The following is a 14,277-nucleotide window of genomic DNA, read 5'->3' as shown; positions in this document are numbered from 1 at the left end:
CATTTACCATTGTTCCTCTGCTTACTTTTGACCCTAACCTGACTCACTACTGACAGGTGGCCTTCAGAAGGCTGTGTCCCTTATGAGAAGAATGTGTCCCTTGTGAGGTTTGAATGCTGCTCCTGGCATCAGTCTCTGCATGCACAGCCCCTAGGCTGATATCCCAAGATCCTTTGCAACACTGCAAAGAAAGTTGCCCCTGGCACATTTATGAAAATCAATATGTTCCCAGGGTGCAAGTAAGAAAATGCTGGTGTGTGGTGAATCAGTTTCCTTGAATTTTGGTCCATTCATGTGTGCTACGACAGTAGTAGGCCAAAGCACCATTGGAAGGAGCTCTCAGAGACGGAGCACAGTTGTGATGGGGTCTCTGTCCAACCTTAGAACCTTGGCCCCTTAAACTTCTTTTGACACCTCGGCTACAGTGCTATAGTCAGTAGGAAGAACAAGGATAAAAGGTGGGGAAGCTATTCACAAAGTCACAGTCCACCAGAAATACACAAGCAAATCTTACTGTATGCCTTTTTAATAGAAAAAACCACATTTCCATTGAACACTGATAAGTGATATATGGGAGCTTTTGCTCCTTTCTCCATAAGGCAGCAACATGTGGTCCATAAAGCAGTCTTTCTTTGGATCAGGAACCTTGCAGCCTACAAAAGCATCATCAGTAGCAGCAGCTGACATGTCCTTTCTCTGGCCTGGACATTGCTGGCACCTACATCCTGGCTGCAGAACAGAGAGCAAGGGAACCACCAAGAGAATGAAGAGCTCTCCCATCTGCTTGGTATCTCCCCATCTTGAAAGTAGGGCTAACTCAGTAGTCCTTTGCCCAGGTCGGACAATATGCACATCCCGGATCCTGGCCTCGGCTTCTGGCAGCATCAGGATTCGAGGTCTCGTGAGAGCCGCAAAAGTTCCTTCTGGCTGTCGATCACTCTCAGGTGCTGGGTGTAGGCCCAGGTAGCAGCTGGGCTTCGTGTGCTAAGAGATTGCTCTGAACCTGAAAGAAAAAGATCCCGATATCAAGGAAGGATTCTGAAAGAATTCATAGATCATTTTAGGGACATAAATTTTAACAAGGTAAAATTCAGGATCTTGCGAGTGACAGAGATTTCTAATTGCCGGGGGGGGGGGGTTTCAGTGTGGCTTCTTAATGCTCCTCATGGTTAGAAATTAAAACCTTCGAAACTAAAAATATGTTTTATTTGGATCATTTCCTTACCTGGAATCTTACCTAACCCATTCCTTAGTTTGGAGAGATCCTTTTGTAGTTGGATTGGGTCCTTGAGACATGGGGTCTGAGGGTTTTGACAGTTTATTCTGCAAAGTACATGTTTGATGAGGGGATATTGAATGTAGCTTTGCACACATCACACGGGAAATGAACTATTCAGGATGGTATCCTGAATTGTTCAGGCACTTGCCATATTATCCAGGGTGGTGAACAGCTAATCAAAGTGCACAATCAGGAGTGTGAAAAAGCCAATCAAATTGTAGACTCCAAAGGGAGACTGAGATGGGCTGGGAAATTGCAGATGTGTAAGGAAGTGTAAATGTAAGGCACATTGGGTCAAAAATACTACATCTATATAGCATTCATATAGGAAATGGCTTGTGGCTGCCCCACAATTGAAATATTGGGGTTGTGGCTAGGCAGCTTAATGAATACATCAGCTCAGCAAGCAAGGGTAGTGAAAAAGCAAATTCCACCTAAGAGATTATTATGAAAGGGACTAAATATAAAAATGGATGGTGTCACAATGTCTTCATTAATAACTATCCCTTTAAAGCAAAATATTGCAATCTCAGTTTAATGGAAAGAAAAGAGGACAAGAATTGGAAAAACTAGTAATCACACACACACACACACACACACACACACACACACACACACACACACTTCAGGCAAGCAATAAAATGGGCAAAACCTGCAAAAAAAGGAAGTTTTCTATTTAGAGCTAGGAGATTCCTTATGCCAAGTCCATCTAGCACACTACTGTCCACCCTGACTGGCAGCCGACTCAGACAGAAGTCTTTCCCAAGCTCTACTGAGATGGAACCTGGGACCTTTTGCATGAGCTCTTGCAATTTATAAAAGGGATCCCCTAGAAGTTCTGGTAGTGCTGTGACTGTCCACACAGGCAGCCTGTGACTGAACCTGGGTTTTGTAGCCCACTTGCCTCCCCCAAACCCCACCACCACTAATGGTTTTTTTTGGAGGGGGGAGCCTCAAGACAATACCAAAACACTGGAAAGTACAGTGGTGCCTCACAAGACCAAATTAATCCGTTCCACGAGTCTCTTCGTCTAGCGGTTTTTTCGTCTTGCGAAGCAACCCTATTAGCGGCTATTAAAGGCTTAGCGGCTATTAAAGGATTAGCGGATTAGTGGCTAAAAGGCTATTAGCGGCTTAGCGGCTTAGGAAAAGGGGGGGGAGCAAAAAAAATCGGAACACTTGCAAGATGTTTTCATCTTGCAAAGCAAGCCCATAGGGAAAATCCTCTTGCGAAGCAGCTCAAAAGCAGAAAACCCTTTCGTCTAGCAGGTTTTCCGTCTTGCGAGGCATTCGTCTTGCGGGGCACCACTGTAATGATTTTGATGGTGTTGTGTGCCTTCCCCATAAAAATGTGTGGACAAAGGAGGGCAGAATCAGAGAAAAGGGGTTGGTATGGAAGCACTCTGTGTACTAAACCCCTCCCTTGCTTACAGGTAGAGGCACGCAGTGCCCGGGCTTCTTCCAGGAGGTGCTGAGGACGACTCCGCAAAGGGGAGAGTGGAACTGGAGTGAGGAAGAAGAGGAGAAGGGTTAAAAAAAGTTTGCTTTAAAATCCGTTTTGCTTATTATCATTTAATTTTTTGTCATCCTTTCAGTCTGTTTGATCTATGACTCACCTGCCTGCCATTGGCTAGTGGCATTATTTCAATACTACAGCCCTCACAACATTTCAATTCAATTTCATGGCCTCTCCCCTTCCCTTCCCTCCCCACCCCACCCCTACTTTTTCTGTCTCCTGACCTGTATCAACCCTGAAATAAACCCCCAATAAGCCCCAAGACCTTAGAATTATATAATCATAGAATTGTAGAGTTGGAAGGAACCCCAAGAGTCACCTAATCCAACCTGTCCAGGTGAGCTGGAAAGTTTAATCAATTCTGAAAAGAATTAAACTTAGCGCAAAAGCAGTAGGGCACAATGGTTTGCCTCTGAGAGAGGAGGCCATTCTAGCTGCTCCAACACTTGTATCTGTTTAAATGCATTGACCTGAGGGTCCACCCTTAGGGATGGAGGAGGAATTTGCTTGGTCCACTTTATGCAGAAGACCAGCCCCATTTGACGGTCCAAAACTTTTGGGTTGGAATGCAATGTTTCAAGATTTTGCAATGCAGCATCAGTGCACAAAAATATCTATCTTGTGAGTCCTGGAAGATTTGTCTGCAGCCTTGTTGGCCTTTTCCCACCTGGCCTGGGAAGGCAAGGCCCTGACTGACTCCAGCTACAAAAGCTGAGGCTCCTGAAACCATATTGGCTGTGGGTTCTGGAAGTTCTTCTTCCTCCATTGCTGGCCTTTCCCCACCTGGCTTGAGAGGAGGGGCCCGGACAGACTGATTGACTGCTGTGGTCTTGTTTAGGTTGTTTCATTGGGGTTTTTCATTGCTATTGATTTTTGTATCTTTAGTCAACATCTTGTCATGTTGCCTGCTGCCTTGAGCATGGTTTTAACAATGGAAAGCTGGCATACAAATAAAATGATGATGATGATTAAATGAAGATTAAAATGTGCATTTTATGGAAAAGCCCACTGAAGAGTATCAAAAACTATGTATTTGGAGAGAAATGCACACAGTGCCGTGCATGACAATGTGTATAACAATACTGCATACAACCCTTCTTTTAAAAATTCCACATAAAATAAGACAGGGCAGACCTATGATTGTGTGCCAGTAAAAATGACACGGGATGAGGTTAGGCTGATCTGTCCATCCAGCTCCCATTCTGGAATGTTAGGTGCACTTTGCTTCCGCTTATCCCTACTGACACCCGTCTTGTGCCCCTGATCCCCTGCCCCACTCACGGTTGGGGTGACTCCGACAACGCTGCACGAGACGAACTGCCTTGGCCATCATGCGCTGCATGGAACAGACAGGTTTAATGTTAGACTCAATCGTTTCATCCTCATCTCACCCCTAAGTGAGTTATTTGCAGACAAAGAGGACAAGAGGACAAGAGAGCATGTTCAAAGTGCCCTTATGCACAACTGAAATTTCTCAACACCTAAAAGGGAACTGTAGCTTCTTCTCTCCAGCAGGGGAATGATAACTTTCTCTAACTGATACAGGCTCCTCCTGCCATTACCATGCCACAGTAAGACTACCCCAGTTTCCCCAGCCATGTCTCTCCACTCACCAGCTTCTCAAAGTTGACAAGATTCTCCACCAATGTGCAGTTACCCTCATGGATGAATGTCAGGTCTGCGAAGGGAGAGGAAGATCTGAGTCTGTTCATCACACAGTAGCACAGGCACTGGGCTGCCCACAAGATTGAAGGGGCCCGGCACACACATGTGACGTCAAACATGTGCTCCCAACACCACACAGGCTGGTGGAGTCTTCCACTAGCTGCAGGTAGGTCTGATAGGGCCTGATGGGCCACAGAATATTGAAATGGGGGGCCTTCCCCCCCTCCGGTGGTGCCCCTGCACAGTATGTACAGACAATGAAGTTCAGCAGATGGGCTTATATTCTGCCTTTCTTCCATGATGGAACTCAAGGTGACATACATGGGACTATCATGCAGTCTCCCATCCAGGCACTTACCAGATCTTCCCAACTTCAGCAGGCTGGCTGCATCATGTGCCCTCAAGCCGGGCCCTGAATCTAGTCTCATGCCCCACCTTTGCAAAGTAATGCAACGAGCAAGAGCAGAACTCCTCCCAAGGCAGCAAAGGTTATTAGAGGACACCTCCACATTACCCAACATTCAGGAGAGGAGCCATAGCGCAGGGGTCAAGTACTGTTACTGAGAGAGGCTTGAAAACACAAAGCTTGCTTCTGACCATGTGTAAGAATCTCCTGAGCCAGAAGGGATGGCAAGCCTGAGTTCCCATGGCCAGACCCCTGTCTTAGATGCTTTTTCTTAATTATTTCAAATTTCATATGTTTTGTGAGTTTAGATCCCTAAGGTCTCAAGATACAAAGAGCATTTATGCATGCAAACCAACAGCCAAGGTAAATTTAGTAAGGAGCATGCAGCTTATTATACCTTTAAGCAGGAGGGGCATAAAGGGAATCAAGGGGGGAGTCAGTTTCGCCATGGCCAGCCTGTAGACCCGGTGATTCCAAGAAGGGTCCTGGAAAGAAGGAAGAAAGATTAGCGCTGGGACTCTTTGCAACTGTGTGTGCATTAGGCGCATGGCGCCTCACCCCTAAGCTGCGCTTTAATGGTGTTCCTTTGCTTGTCCAGGACAGTAGAGTCTAGTTCTCACCAACAGCAGATAAAGTTAGTAAGTCTGTTTCTGGACTATACCATTTCAGGTGAAGGCTTAGAAGATAGCATGCTTCCCCCCCCCGCCCCCCCCAAAAGAGAGACCTATGCACACAGAACTCTTCTCCCAGATTTGTGGCACTGGAGCATATAGTTATGTGAGTCCCCAGCTGCATCCACACTAAGGGCTGGTTTCAACTAACCCAGTGTGTTGGCTGATGCCTGTGTCAGGATTCCCACTAGCTTAACGGGGCTTTCCACCACCTCTCCCCATGCCCTCTGTGCCACCCACCACCAGTAGGTCAGGAGAACCCCCAGAACAGCACACTGGGAACAGAGAGGTGAAATTGTTCCATTTCGTAAGCAAAAAAAAAGACCTTAGAATAAACAAGAATGGACTTTTCATCCCTTCTCAAAAGAGCTTGACTCTTTTGCTAAAGGTAGAAGGACAACTGGGCACCAGCATGAAGGGCTGGTTGGTATCCTTCTTGGGATTCTTTTGGGAATCCTGTCTCCTGCTGGGTGAGCCAACAGCCACAGAGGACTGTTCAAAAAGCCCCAAGGGCGAAATATGGGCTCACATCCACATCTCAGCCATAGACTTTATATGGCAACTGTGCAGAGCACTCTTTCAGCCCCAGTTCCCCATCTGTGAAATGGAAAGAGCAGCGATTTAGCTTGCAGACTGAACACAGTAAAGAATAGCAAAGCACTTTGCACATGGGGAATGGTGCAGAGATGAGAGAGACACAGTGACAAGGCTGCAGCACCGTCCAAAGATAAACAGGACCACCACTCACCAGCATGCGCTCCATGGTGCCGAACAGCTTTCGCGTCTTGTGTGGGAGCTTCTGTGGAGAGGAGAGAGACAGAGGCAGGAGGGTGTTCAGAAATGGCCAACAAATTACTGCAGACAGTCAGGGCAAGTTCACGCATGCACCGTTTGTACTTTGATTAGAAGGGATTTGCATGGGGGGAAACAGAATTGACACATCCAATGCCACGGATAAAACTTTAGTATTTTCCTGCAATATCTCAAACAGAATACATACAGTTAATCTGTGCAAGTGATGTGCTATCAGGCTAGGAGATACAGGCAATATCCAGGCATGTGTGATGTGACCATGATGAGGCCGGGCTCGTTCTCACATAATCACATTCCCCCTTTCAGCAGCTGTTTTGCAGCCCTGCCTTCACTTCAGCCTTCACCTGCATCCCCCAAAAGGAATGCTAGATCCATGGTGGCACCTTACAAAATGGTGGCAAGGACTGGCAATTGAAAAGGCAGCAAATCACTTCTCATTGTTGCTGCTGTTATGGCCTTTCTCAGCCTGGTGCTTTTCCAATGTTTTGGATAACAACTCCCACCAGCTTCAGCCTTGCGGCCAATGGTCAGGGGCGATGGGAATTGTGGTCCAAAACGTCTGAAGTGTACCAGGTTGAAGAAGGCTGGTATATGAGCAGCTTCAAAGCACGCATGGTTGGTTCAGTTGGTTTCCCTTCCCTCTGTGGCAGAAATGTACCTCCCAGGTCCTAGAGAGGCGGCTGATGGTGGAATGGCTCAGGCCAAACATCACTGCAAAGAAAGAGTTCAGGTTCTTTTGGTCCTTCAGGCTGAAAACAAAGAGACAAGAGGCACTCAGCTCAAAGCCGAAGTGAGTGGGAACCCCCAGATGCTTCTCACGTGAAAGCCAGGGCAGGCTTTACTGCTCCCACAGTGCTTAAAGCCATGGTCTCGCCTAGAAAAAGGAGATGACCTACATACATGAGTGGCCAGAAGCTAGTTCAAACCTACAGGTAGATCTCTGGATCAGTAGATCAGCAAGGATTTCCGCTTTCCAATAGTTTAACAATAGTGATAACATTAAGACCTCTCTCTCACATACCCTTTCAATATATTTGACTGTGTCGGGATCTGGCTCTGGTTTCGCTATTTTTCATTCTTGTGACTTTACAAGTTACAGGGAACCAGGCAGAGGGCCTTCTCGGTAGTGGAACGCCCTCCCATCAGATGTTAAAGCGATAAACAACTACCTGACATTCAGAAGACATCTGAAGGCAGCCCTGTTCAGGGAAGTTTTTAATATGTGACATTTTAGTGTATTTTTCATCTTTGTTGGAAGAAGCCCAGAGTGGCTGGGGAAACCCAGCCAGATGGGCGGGGTACAAATAAATTATTATTATTATTATTATTATTATTATTATTATTATTATTATTACCCAAGCCTGGTGTCATATTGTGGTAAAGGGTGGCTCAGAAATCTTTTTCAAAAATCAATGAAATAAGGCTGCTGAAACCCAGAGATCTTGGGAGAAAATCAGGAATGGCATTTTCCAAAGGTGACAACTCTATGGGGCCATGATTCCTTTGCTCCCCCTGCAATAAAATATTTAGGGGGCAGCCCCCCAATGTTTTATGCCAGTTGCTGCCTTCCTACCTCCTTTCCTCCCTCTCTCCCTTGGGCAGCCACCTCTCTCCAAACTGAGCACTGCCCTCTTTCCCAGATTGCCTCCTGGCTTTTGGTGCCATTTCCAGGTGTGTCTACGCCAGGGCAGCTGGGGAGAGGCAGGACTGTAAGAGAGGTGAGTGAGTCGGTGAGTGGGTGATGGGTGGGAGACAGGTGCGCAAGCAGAAACTTCTTGCATGCAGGTGGGGAGTGAGAGGCAAGTGGGGGGAGGCCTGTGCCCAGCTGTGCATGGCTGAGGAAGGTGCACTCTGCAGAAGTACTGGGAGGTGCCCATATAAGTGCCCCTGTTTTGTTCAAGTTGGCACCCATGGCATTTTCAGAGAACAGAGTGTAAAAGTTCCATTGCATTACCGAGAAGAAATTTCTGGGCCAAGCATGTCTGTCTCACAAATAACTTATTCCCCTGAGCCACTATTTTGCTCTCAGCTCCGGACCTTGGGGTTCTAGTGAAAACAAAACACAGCCTCAAATTTGCAAGCCTGATGCCTGCTCGTTCCTGGCCAACTGCTTTCCTTTCAGCCAAACTCTTACTGTGCGGCCAGCTTGATGAATTTTCGGAGCAGCTGGGCTCTCTTGATAACATCAGGACAAAGGCAGAGCTCGGTGGTGACCCAGAACTGCAGCTCATTGAAACGGCAGAGAAAGCGCTCCAGGTTCGCCGTGGTTGCATTGGGAAACTTCTGCGGTCCAAATATGTAGTAGATCAGCTCCACCTTAAAAAAACACAACAGCCAGGAGAGTCTTCGCTGAAATCCAACGTAAAAATACAATGCTTTGGCTCAGCTCCACTTGAAGACATGCAACCCACTCTCCTCCACCTTAGACATGCAGGGCAGCTGTCAACATCTCTGCACAATACCATGGCCATGAGGGTGAGGAATGGCAAGTTGCAGTGTGTGTGCACAGCAAGATCTCCTCAGTCCCAGGGTCTGGTGCCTCACTACAACAGATTTCGTCTGGGAACAAATCTCCTTACTTGATGGATGCTTTTGAAGAGGTTCCAGTCATGCTCAGTGAACTGGTTGGCCAGGTCCTTGGAGCTGATGAAATCCAGGTTTTCTGAAGAACCCGCCGTGGGGCCTTGCTGCTCAGGGTGAGGGGCCTGTGCAAATGGGAGGAGAAATCAGTGCAAGCCACTCTGCAGGGGCACCTGTGTGCATGCAGGCGCCTCGCCATGGACACCCCAAAGCCACAGCTGAGCTGCAGAATTGGTCACCTTATGGATGTTGTTGCCTTGGTCCCACCTTCACAAATAGATTGAACATCTGTGCTACAAGCCTAAGCCATTTTTAAACTGCCTCCATTGTGCGTTCCCCATAAAGGCTTCTGGAGGCTTTCATGCTGTCAAGGGAATCCCCAAAATCCTCTGCATCAAGGGGGGTGAATGTGCAACCTGCAATTTGGCCTATAAGGCATCCCCCCAAAACTGTGCCCAACTGTCGATAGGCTGGTATGTTTATTTATTTATTGAATTTGTATACCACCCTTCATCCAAAGATCCCTGGGTGGTTCACACAAGCAAAAATACAAAATGAAAACACAAAATACATAAAACAAAAACAAGCAAATAGCCCTGCTCCCACAGACACATTTAAAAGGTCATAGAATGTTAATCAGCCCAAGGCCTGGTTGAAAACAAACCTTTTCTTCTGGCCCCTAAAGATGTGTAATGAAGGCGCCAGGCGAGCTTCCCTGGGGAATCCATTCCACAAATGGGGAGCCACCACAAAAAAGGCCTGGTCTCAAATATACACAACCTCTGGACCTCTCATGGAGAAGGCACACACAAAAAAGCCTCCAATGATGATCACAAGGTCCAGGTTGGTTAAGATGGAGAGAGGGGGTCCAAGAGGTATTATGATCCTGAGTCGTTTGAAGTTTAGCTGATGCCACTCTGGTGGGTGAGTGGCATCAGCTGGTGAGTGCACCAAGTCTGCAGCAGTGGCACCCACCTCCTTCCCACAGGAAACCGATGTGCTGAGCCAAAGCAGAAGGATTTAACCTCCTTACTGCTCAGTTTGTCTATGAGTGCCAGTTCCCCTGCTGCAAACAGGGGTGCACAGCCAAAAAAGCAGGATTTAACCCACCATTCACCAGCTGATGAGCAGCAGAGAATTCAAGCGTGCTTCCTTTTGTCAGATGGTTACATCCATGGGGATTGTGCAGAAGATAATTTTACCGCTTGTGTCCAGGGGGTTGAGCCAGAGAATTAAAGTGAGAGCTTTGCAAGAATCTGAAGGGAAAACACACTCACCAAGCTGTGAAGCTCCTGGACAGTGGCAGCAAAGAGTCTCTCGTTCAGCCCCAGGGATGTAAACACACCAAAGGCCTCCAAGGGCAAGACCTCTTTATCTGCCAGAAAGAAGGAACAAGAGACATGGCAGTGCCCCAAATTGCCACAAGGGAGCAGTATTGCTCAAGGTACCCTTATTTCCAAGCCTAACTGACAAATCTAGGTGTGAGCAGAAGAGAAAATAAACAAACATACATACATACCGGTACATACATACGTACATACATACATACCCTGCCCATCTGGCTGGGTTTCCCCAGCCACTGTGGGCAGCTCCCAACAGAATATTAAAAACACGATAAAACATCAAACATTAAAAACTTCCCTAAACGGTTTATTGGTCCTGAGCCATTACGGGTAAACCTCAGAGTGATTTGTAACATATCAGCCATGAGTTCCAACTCCCAATTCAACAATGCAAGAACAAGGCACCTAAACTGATGCAGAAAGCTAACCAGGGGTGGACTTTGCATGGCAGGATTATTAGCTCAGCTTATTTCTGGCACTGCAAAGAAATTCCAAGGCTCAGAATGTAGTCAGAAGCACCCTGTTCTTTAATTCCAGCTACATGTCTTTTGCACCTGGCTCTGGCTGGTTGATCTTGGGGTTCTAGTAAAAAAGCAATCAATAACCCTGAAATCAGTCCACGAGGGGAGGCCAGTCACTAAGGCAAGACAGGGCAGTTTTCTGCATCCCCAAATCCAAAGCTAGACCACAGCAGTGCTGTGCCCCCGTAGAGTCACATTCATAAAATTTCTATCATTCAGTACTTCCCTGGAGTCTTTTCTCTCTGAGTATAAGCAGAACTTAAAAGAGGTACAGAAATTAATCATGTCTGGAGGGATACACACACACACACACACACACACACACACACAAAGCCCCCTATGGTGTGGGCTGGCAAGGTGTGTCATTTTAGGAGGTGAAGCTTAATTTTTGCAAATTTCTTCAGTGAGGGATCTTAAAAACATGTTTTTGGGTGTGACGGATTCAAATATGCTATTATTTTTGTGATTGGTAAGTCTATGTTTGATGAAAAAGCACATTGCCGTTTTCAGAAAAGCAAAGAATTTTAAATTTCACCTTCTGAAATTATCAGGTAATGCTAAGTAATAACAATAATAAATAAATAATATTAATATATAATATAACTACAAGTAGTTGGCAATCATTTTTAATGATTTATAGGCAATTTCACACACATTTTACTTAGCAGGTCAAACTAAATTATGTTAATTTAACCAAAATATCTTGAATGCCTAAGTCACGTTACAAGTTCTTAGCCCTCTTCATTTTGGGAATTTGAGAGCTGATAAATTCAGCATGGCCTCCCAGTGGGCTGGCTCCTTCTCTGCCTGCTCATTTAAACAGGGCTCTTTCCCCATCTCTGGCGCTTCTGGAAAAGGTGAGAAGGTGGTGAAGTGGAGACAGCCAATCAACCCAGACCAGCAACAGGTAAGCACTACAAACACAGGGGCAGCAGCTCGGAATGGGGGCAGCAGCCCTCCACAATCTGCAGCAGCCTGAATCAGCTGCCTCACCCTGCCTAATGACAGAGCCGGCCCCTTCTATGCACACAGTTCTGATGTAAGCCTGAATAACCACTTTCTTCACAGTTCAACATGGGACACAAAAGCACCTCTGGATTAAACACAGCAAGAATTCTTTCCCAGTGCTGCAAAACAGTTTACGTCTGTTTCATCATTGAGAAAGGGCTGCTGAAATCATGCAGATTGCGGGGCTGCAAGTGGATCCATATCACCTGCATCACCATGCAATACTGGGCTGCCACTGTTCTCAGAGGGAATCATGAGAGGCTCACTCACCTCCCACGGAATTGATCTTGACCAGGACCCATTCTTTGCTCCAACCAGGACAGTCTGCCAGGGATGTGAGCACTTCCTGGACTGAAGCATTCACCCGAAGCACCGTCGTGAGGCAGGAGTAGTCTGGCCTGTATATGTCATACGGGACTATATAGGAGAAGCAGGGAAAGAGACGAAAAAGGAGGGGACCTTAGCACAGCAGCTTTAATGCAGGAGCTAAAGCTTTGTACACTTTGCTCACAGAAGCTTTCAAGTTCAATCATCAGTAATGCCAATTATAGCAGGACTGCATCACCTATGTGGACAGATGTGATGAAGGGCAGAATATAAACTTAATAAATAAAAATAAAATGAATCCAGACAATTGGAACCCTCCAGCCATGTTACTGTAGCCACCCTGGGGGCTGGATATACGTACCTCCCATATTGGCTGGGGCATCCTGGCATTCTGAGAATTGTCCAGATGAAAGGGAAAAGCAAAGGGCAGGCTGGCTTGGCGAGCGAGCGAGTGAGAGAGGAAGCAATGCTAAATTACCTTTGTCCTGGGCTCGGATAGTGTAGCTGCTGTTCAGAAAGGGTTCCTCCTGGCTGGCAAACCAGTCCACTGCACTTCGCACCTGGGGGTGACGGAAAAACAGAAGGATGCCTGAAGGTGCAATGGCATTCTCTTCCACCCAGAGGCATCTTCAGGCCCAGGCCTGTAAATAAGGCTAAAACCTACCAGCAATAACCTGGAGAGTAGGAAATCTTTTTCCATCAGAGAGTCGCTTGCCCTGAATGAGCAATGCTTGAAGGGAGGGGCACATTCCCCTGGTGAAGGGGGCAGAATCAAAAGTGGGCAGCACATGGGATGTGGCGCTTGCCTTTGTACAGGAGGCTCCATTCCAGCCACAGAACAGCCAGACGTCTCTGCCCTCTCCATCTTGGCAAGATGCCTTGGTGAAGAAATTTGGGGTTATCTGTGCTTGCCTCAAACACAAACTCAGAGATGTGACGAACCGTCACTCCTTGGGTGTGGCACATGCTTACCAACTACAGAGCTAGCCCAAACCTTGAGGGTGAAGCAAACAGGCCCTACTTGATGGCTACATAGAGACCAGAATCCATCTGACATGCAAGGCTGTGAATTTTTGGATCTTGCTTTTTATTCTGCTGGGGAAATGAGATGGCTGCATCCTAGATTTTATTTTCACATTTCTAGACCTCATTATTTTGAGAAATACATAACCAAGCAAGTTGCCTAAAATGGAAAAGAGGAGAGTTTTGGATAATTCCTCTGCTCCTGCCCCTGGTGCCATGGAATGGAATAACATGATTCTTGTCTGTCCACTGTCTTTTCTTGAATGTCGCCTAACTTGAGTTCTGCTTTATTTCTGACAAAAATATTTCAAATTAGTGGAGGGAAGGGAGCCGCCTTTTCAAATGAAAATAATTAAGCATGTTTGTCTGCTGTGTGTTGTTTGCAACTGCAGCTCCCTTTAGCGAAGAACTGTTGATTCTCTGGCAAAGGACTTGTACTTTACCTGAAGCTTCGGAGATCCACAGTTGCTGCCATTTTCTAACCTGTCCAAAGAGGAAAGAGGGACCCCGTCACCATCACTGTTTATTCTAGGTTTGGAAACCCTAGATGTATAAGATCAGATGAAGGAATAAAAGGTATAATAACAGTTGGGTGCAAAGCATATAAACTGAAAGCATTTGCGGATGACCTTGTGATAAAAGTAGAAGACCCGATGGTAAGTATACCAAGGGTCTTAGATAGAATTTCTGAGTTTGGCCAAGTAGCAGGTTTTAAGTTAAATAAAAACAAAATGAAAATGTTGGTAAAAAAAATGTGACAGAACAATACAAAAAAGATTTACAACAAAAAACAGAACTATTAATTTAAAAAATGTAAAATATTTAGGGGTATGGTTGATGACAAATCCAGTGGTACCTCGGGATACGAACGGGATCCGTTCCGGAGCCCCATTCGCATCCTGAACAGAACGCAAGATGCGACGGCACGTTTGCGCATGCACGGGTCGCGTTTCGCCACTTCCACACATGCGCGTGACGTCATTTTGAGCGTCTGCGCAAGCGGTGAAACCCGGAAGTAACACACTCCGTTACTTCCGGGTTGCCGCAGAGCGCACCTCAAACGCACTCAACCCAAAGCACATTCAACTCGAGGTATGACTGTAATATAAATATTTTCAACGACAA

The 14,277-nt window shown here is 46.4% G+C and overlaps 1 protein-coding gene across 3 annotated transcripts in view; it reads right to left on the bottom strand.

Moving 5' to 3' along the window:
* Positions 1 to 508: 508 nt before the first annotated feature.
* RAPGEF3 (Rap guanine nucleotide exchange factor 3) overlaps positions 509 to 14,277 on the bottom strand; it is a 50,718-nt gene continuing 36,949 nt past the window's right edge. For all 3 annotated transcript variants that reach the window (XM_082208170.1, XM_082208171.1, XM_082208172.1), the window contains 13 exons: positions 13,596 to 13,635; positions 12,608 to 12,689; positions 12,073 to 12,219; positions 10,208 to 10,305; positions 8,930 to 9,055; positions 8,485 to 8,666; positions 7,009 to 7,099; positions 6,286 to 6,336; positions 5,264 to 5,351; positions 4,409 to 4,473; positions 4,077 to 4,131; positions 2,711 to 2,782; positions 509 to 1,003 (listed from right to left, as the gene is read on the bottom strand). In XM_082208170.1, coding sequence (XP_082064296.1) covers positions 885 to 1,003; positions 2,711 to 2,782; positions 4,077 to 4,131; positions 4,409 to 4,473; positions 5,264 to 5,351; positions 6,286 to 6,336; positions 7,009 to 7,099; positions 8,485 to 8,666; positions 8,930 to 9,055; positions 10,208 to 10,305; positions 12,073 to 12,219; positions 12,608 to 12,689; positions 13,596 to 13,635 — 1,216 coding nt within the window. In that variant the 3' untranslated portion in view covers positions 509 to 884. The remainder of the gene's footprint in view (positions 1,004 to 2,710; positions 2,783 to 4,076; positions 4,132 to 4,408; positions 4,474 to 5,263; positions 5,352 to 6,285; positions 6,337 to 7,008; positions 7,100 to 8,484; positions 8,667 to 8,929; positions 9,056 to 10,207; positions 10,306 to 12,072; positions 12,220 to 12,607; positions 12,690 to 13,595; positions 13,636 to 14,277) is intronic.

This window comes from Podarcis vaucheri (assembly GCF_965113315.1).
Source record: "Podarcis vaucheri genome assembly, chromosome: 2".
Lineage (NCBI taxonomy): Eukaryota > Metazoa > Chordata > Lepidosauria > Squamata > Lacertidae > Podarcis > Podarcis vaucheri.
This window is presented reverse-complemented; position numbering and strand designations above follow the sequence as displayed.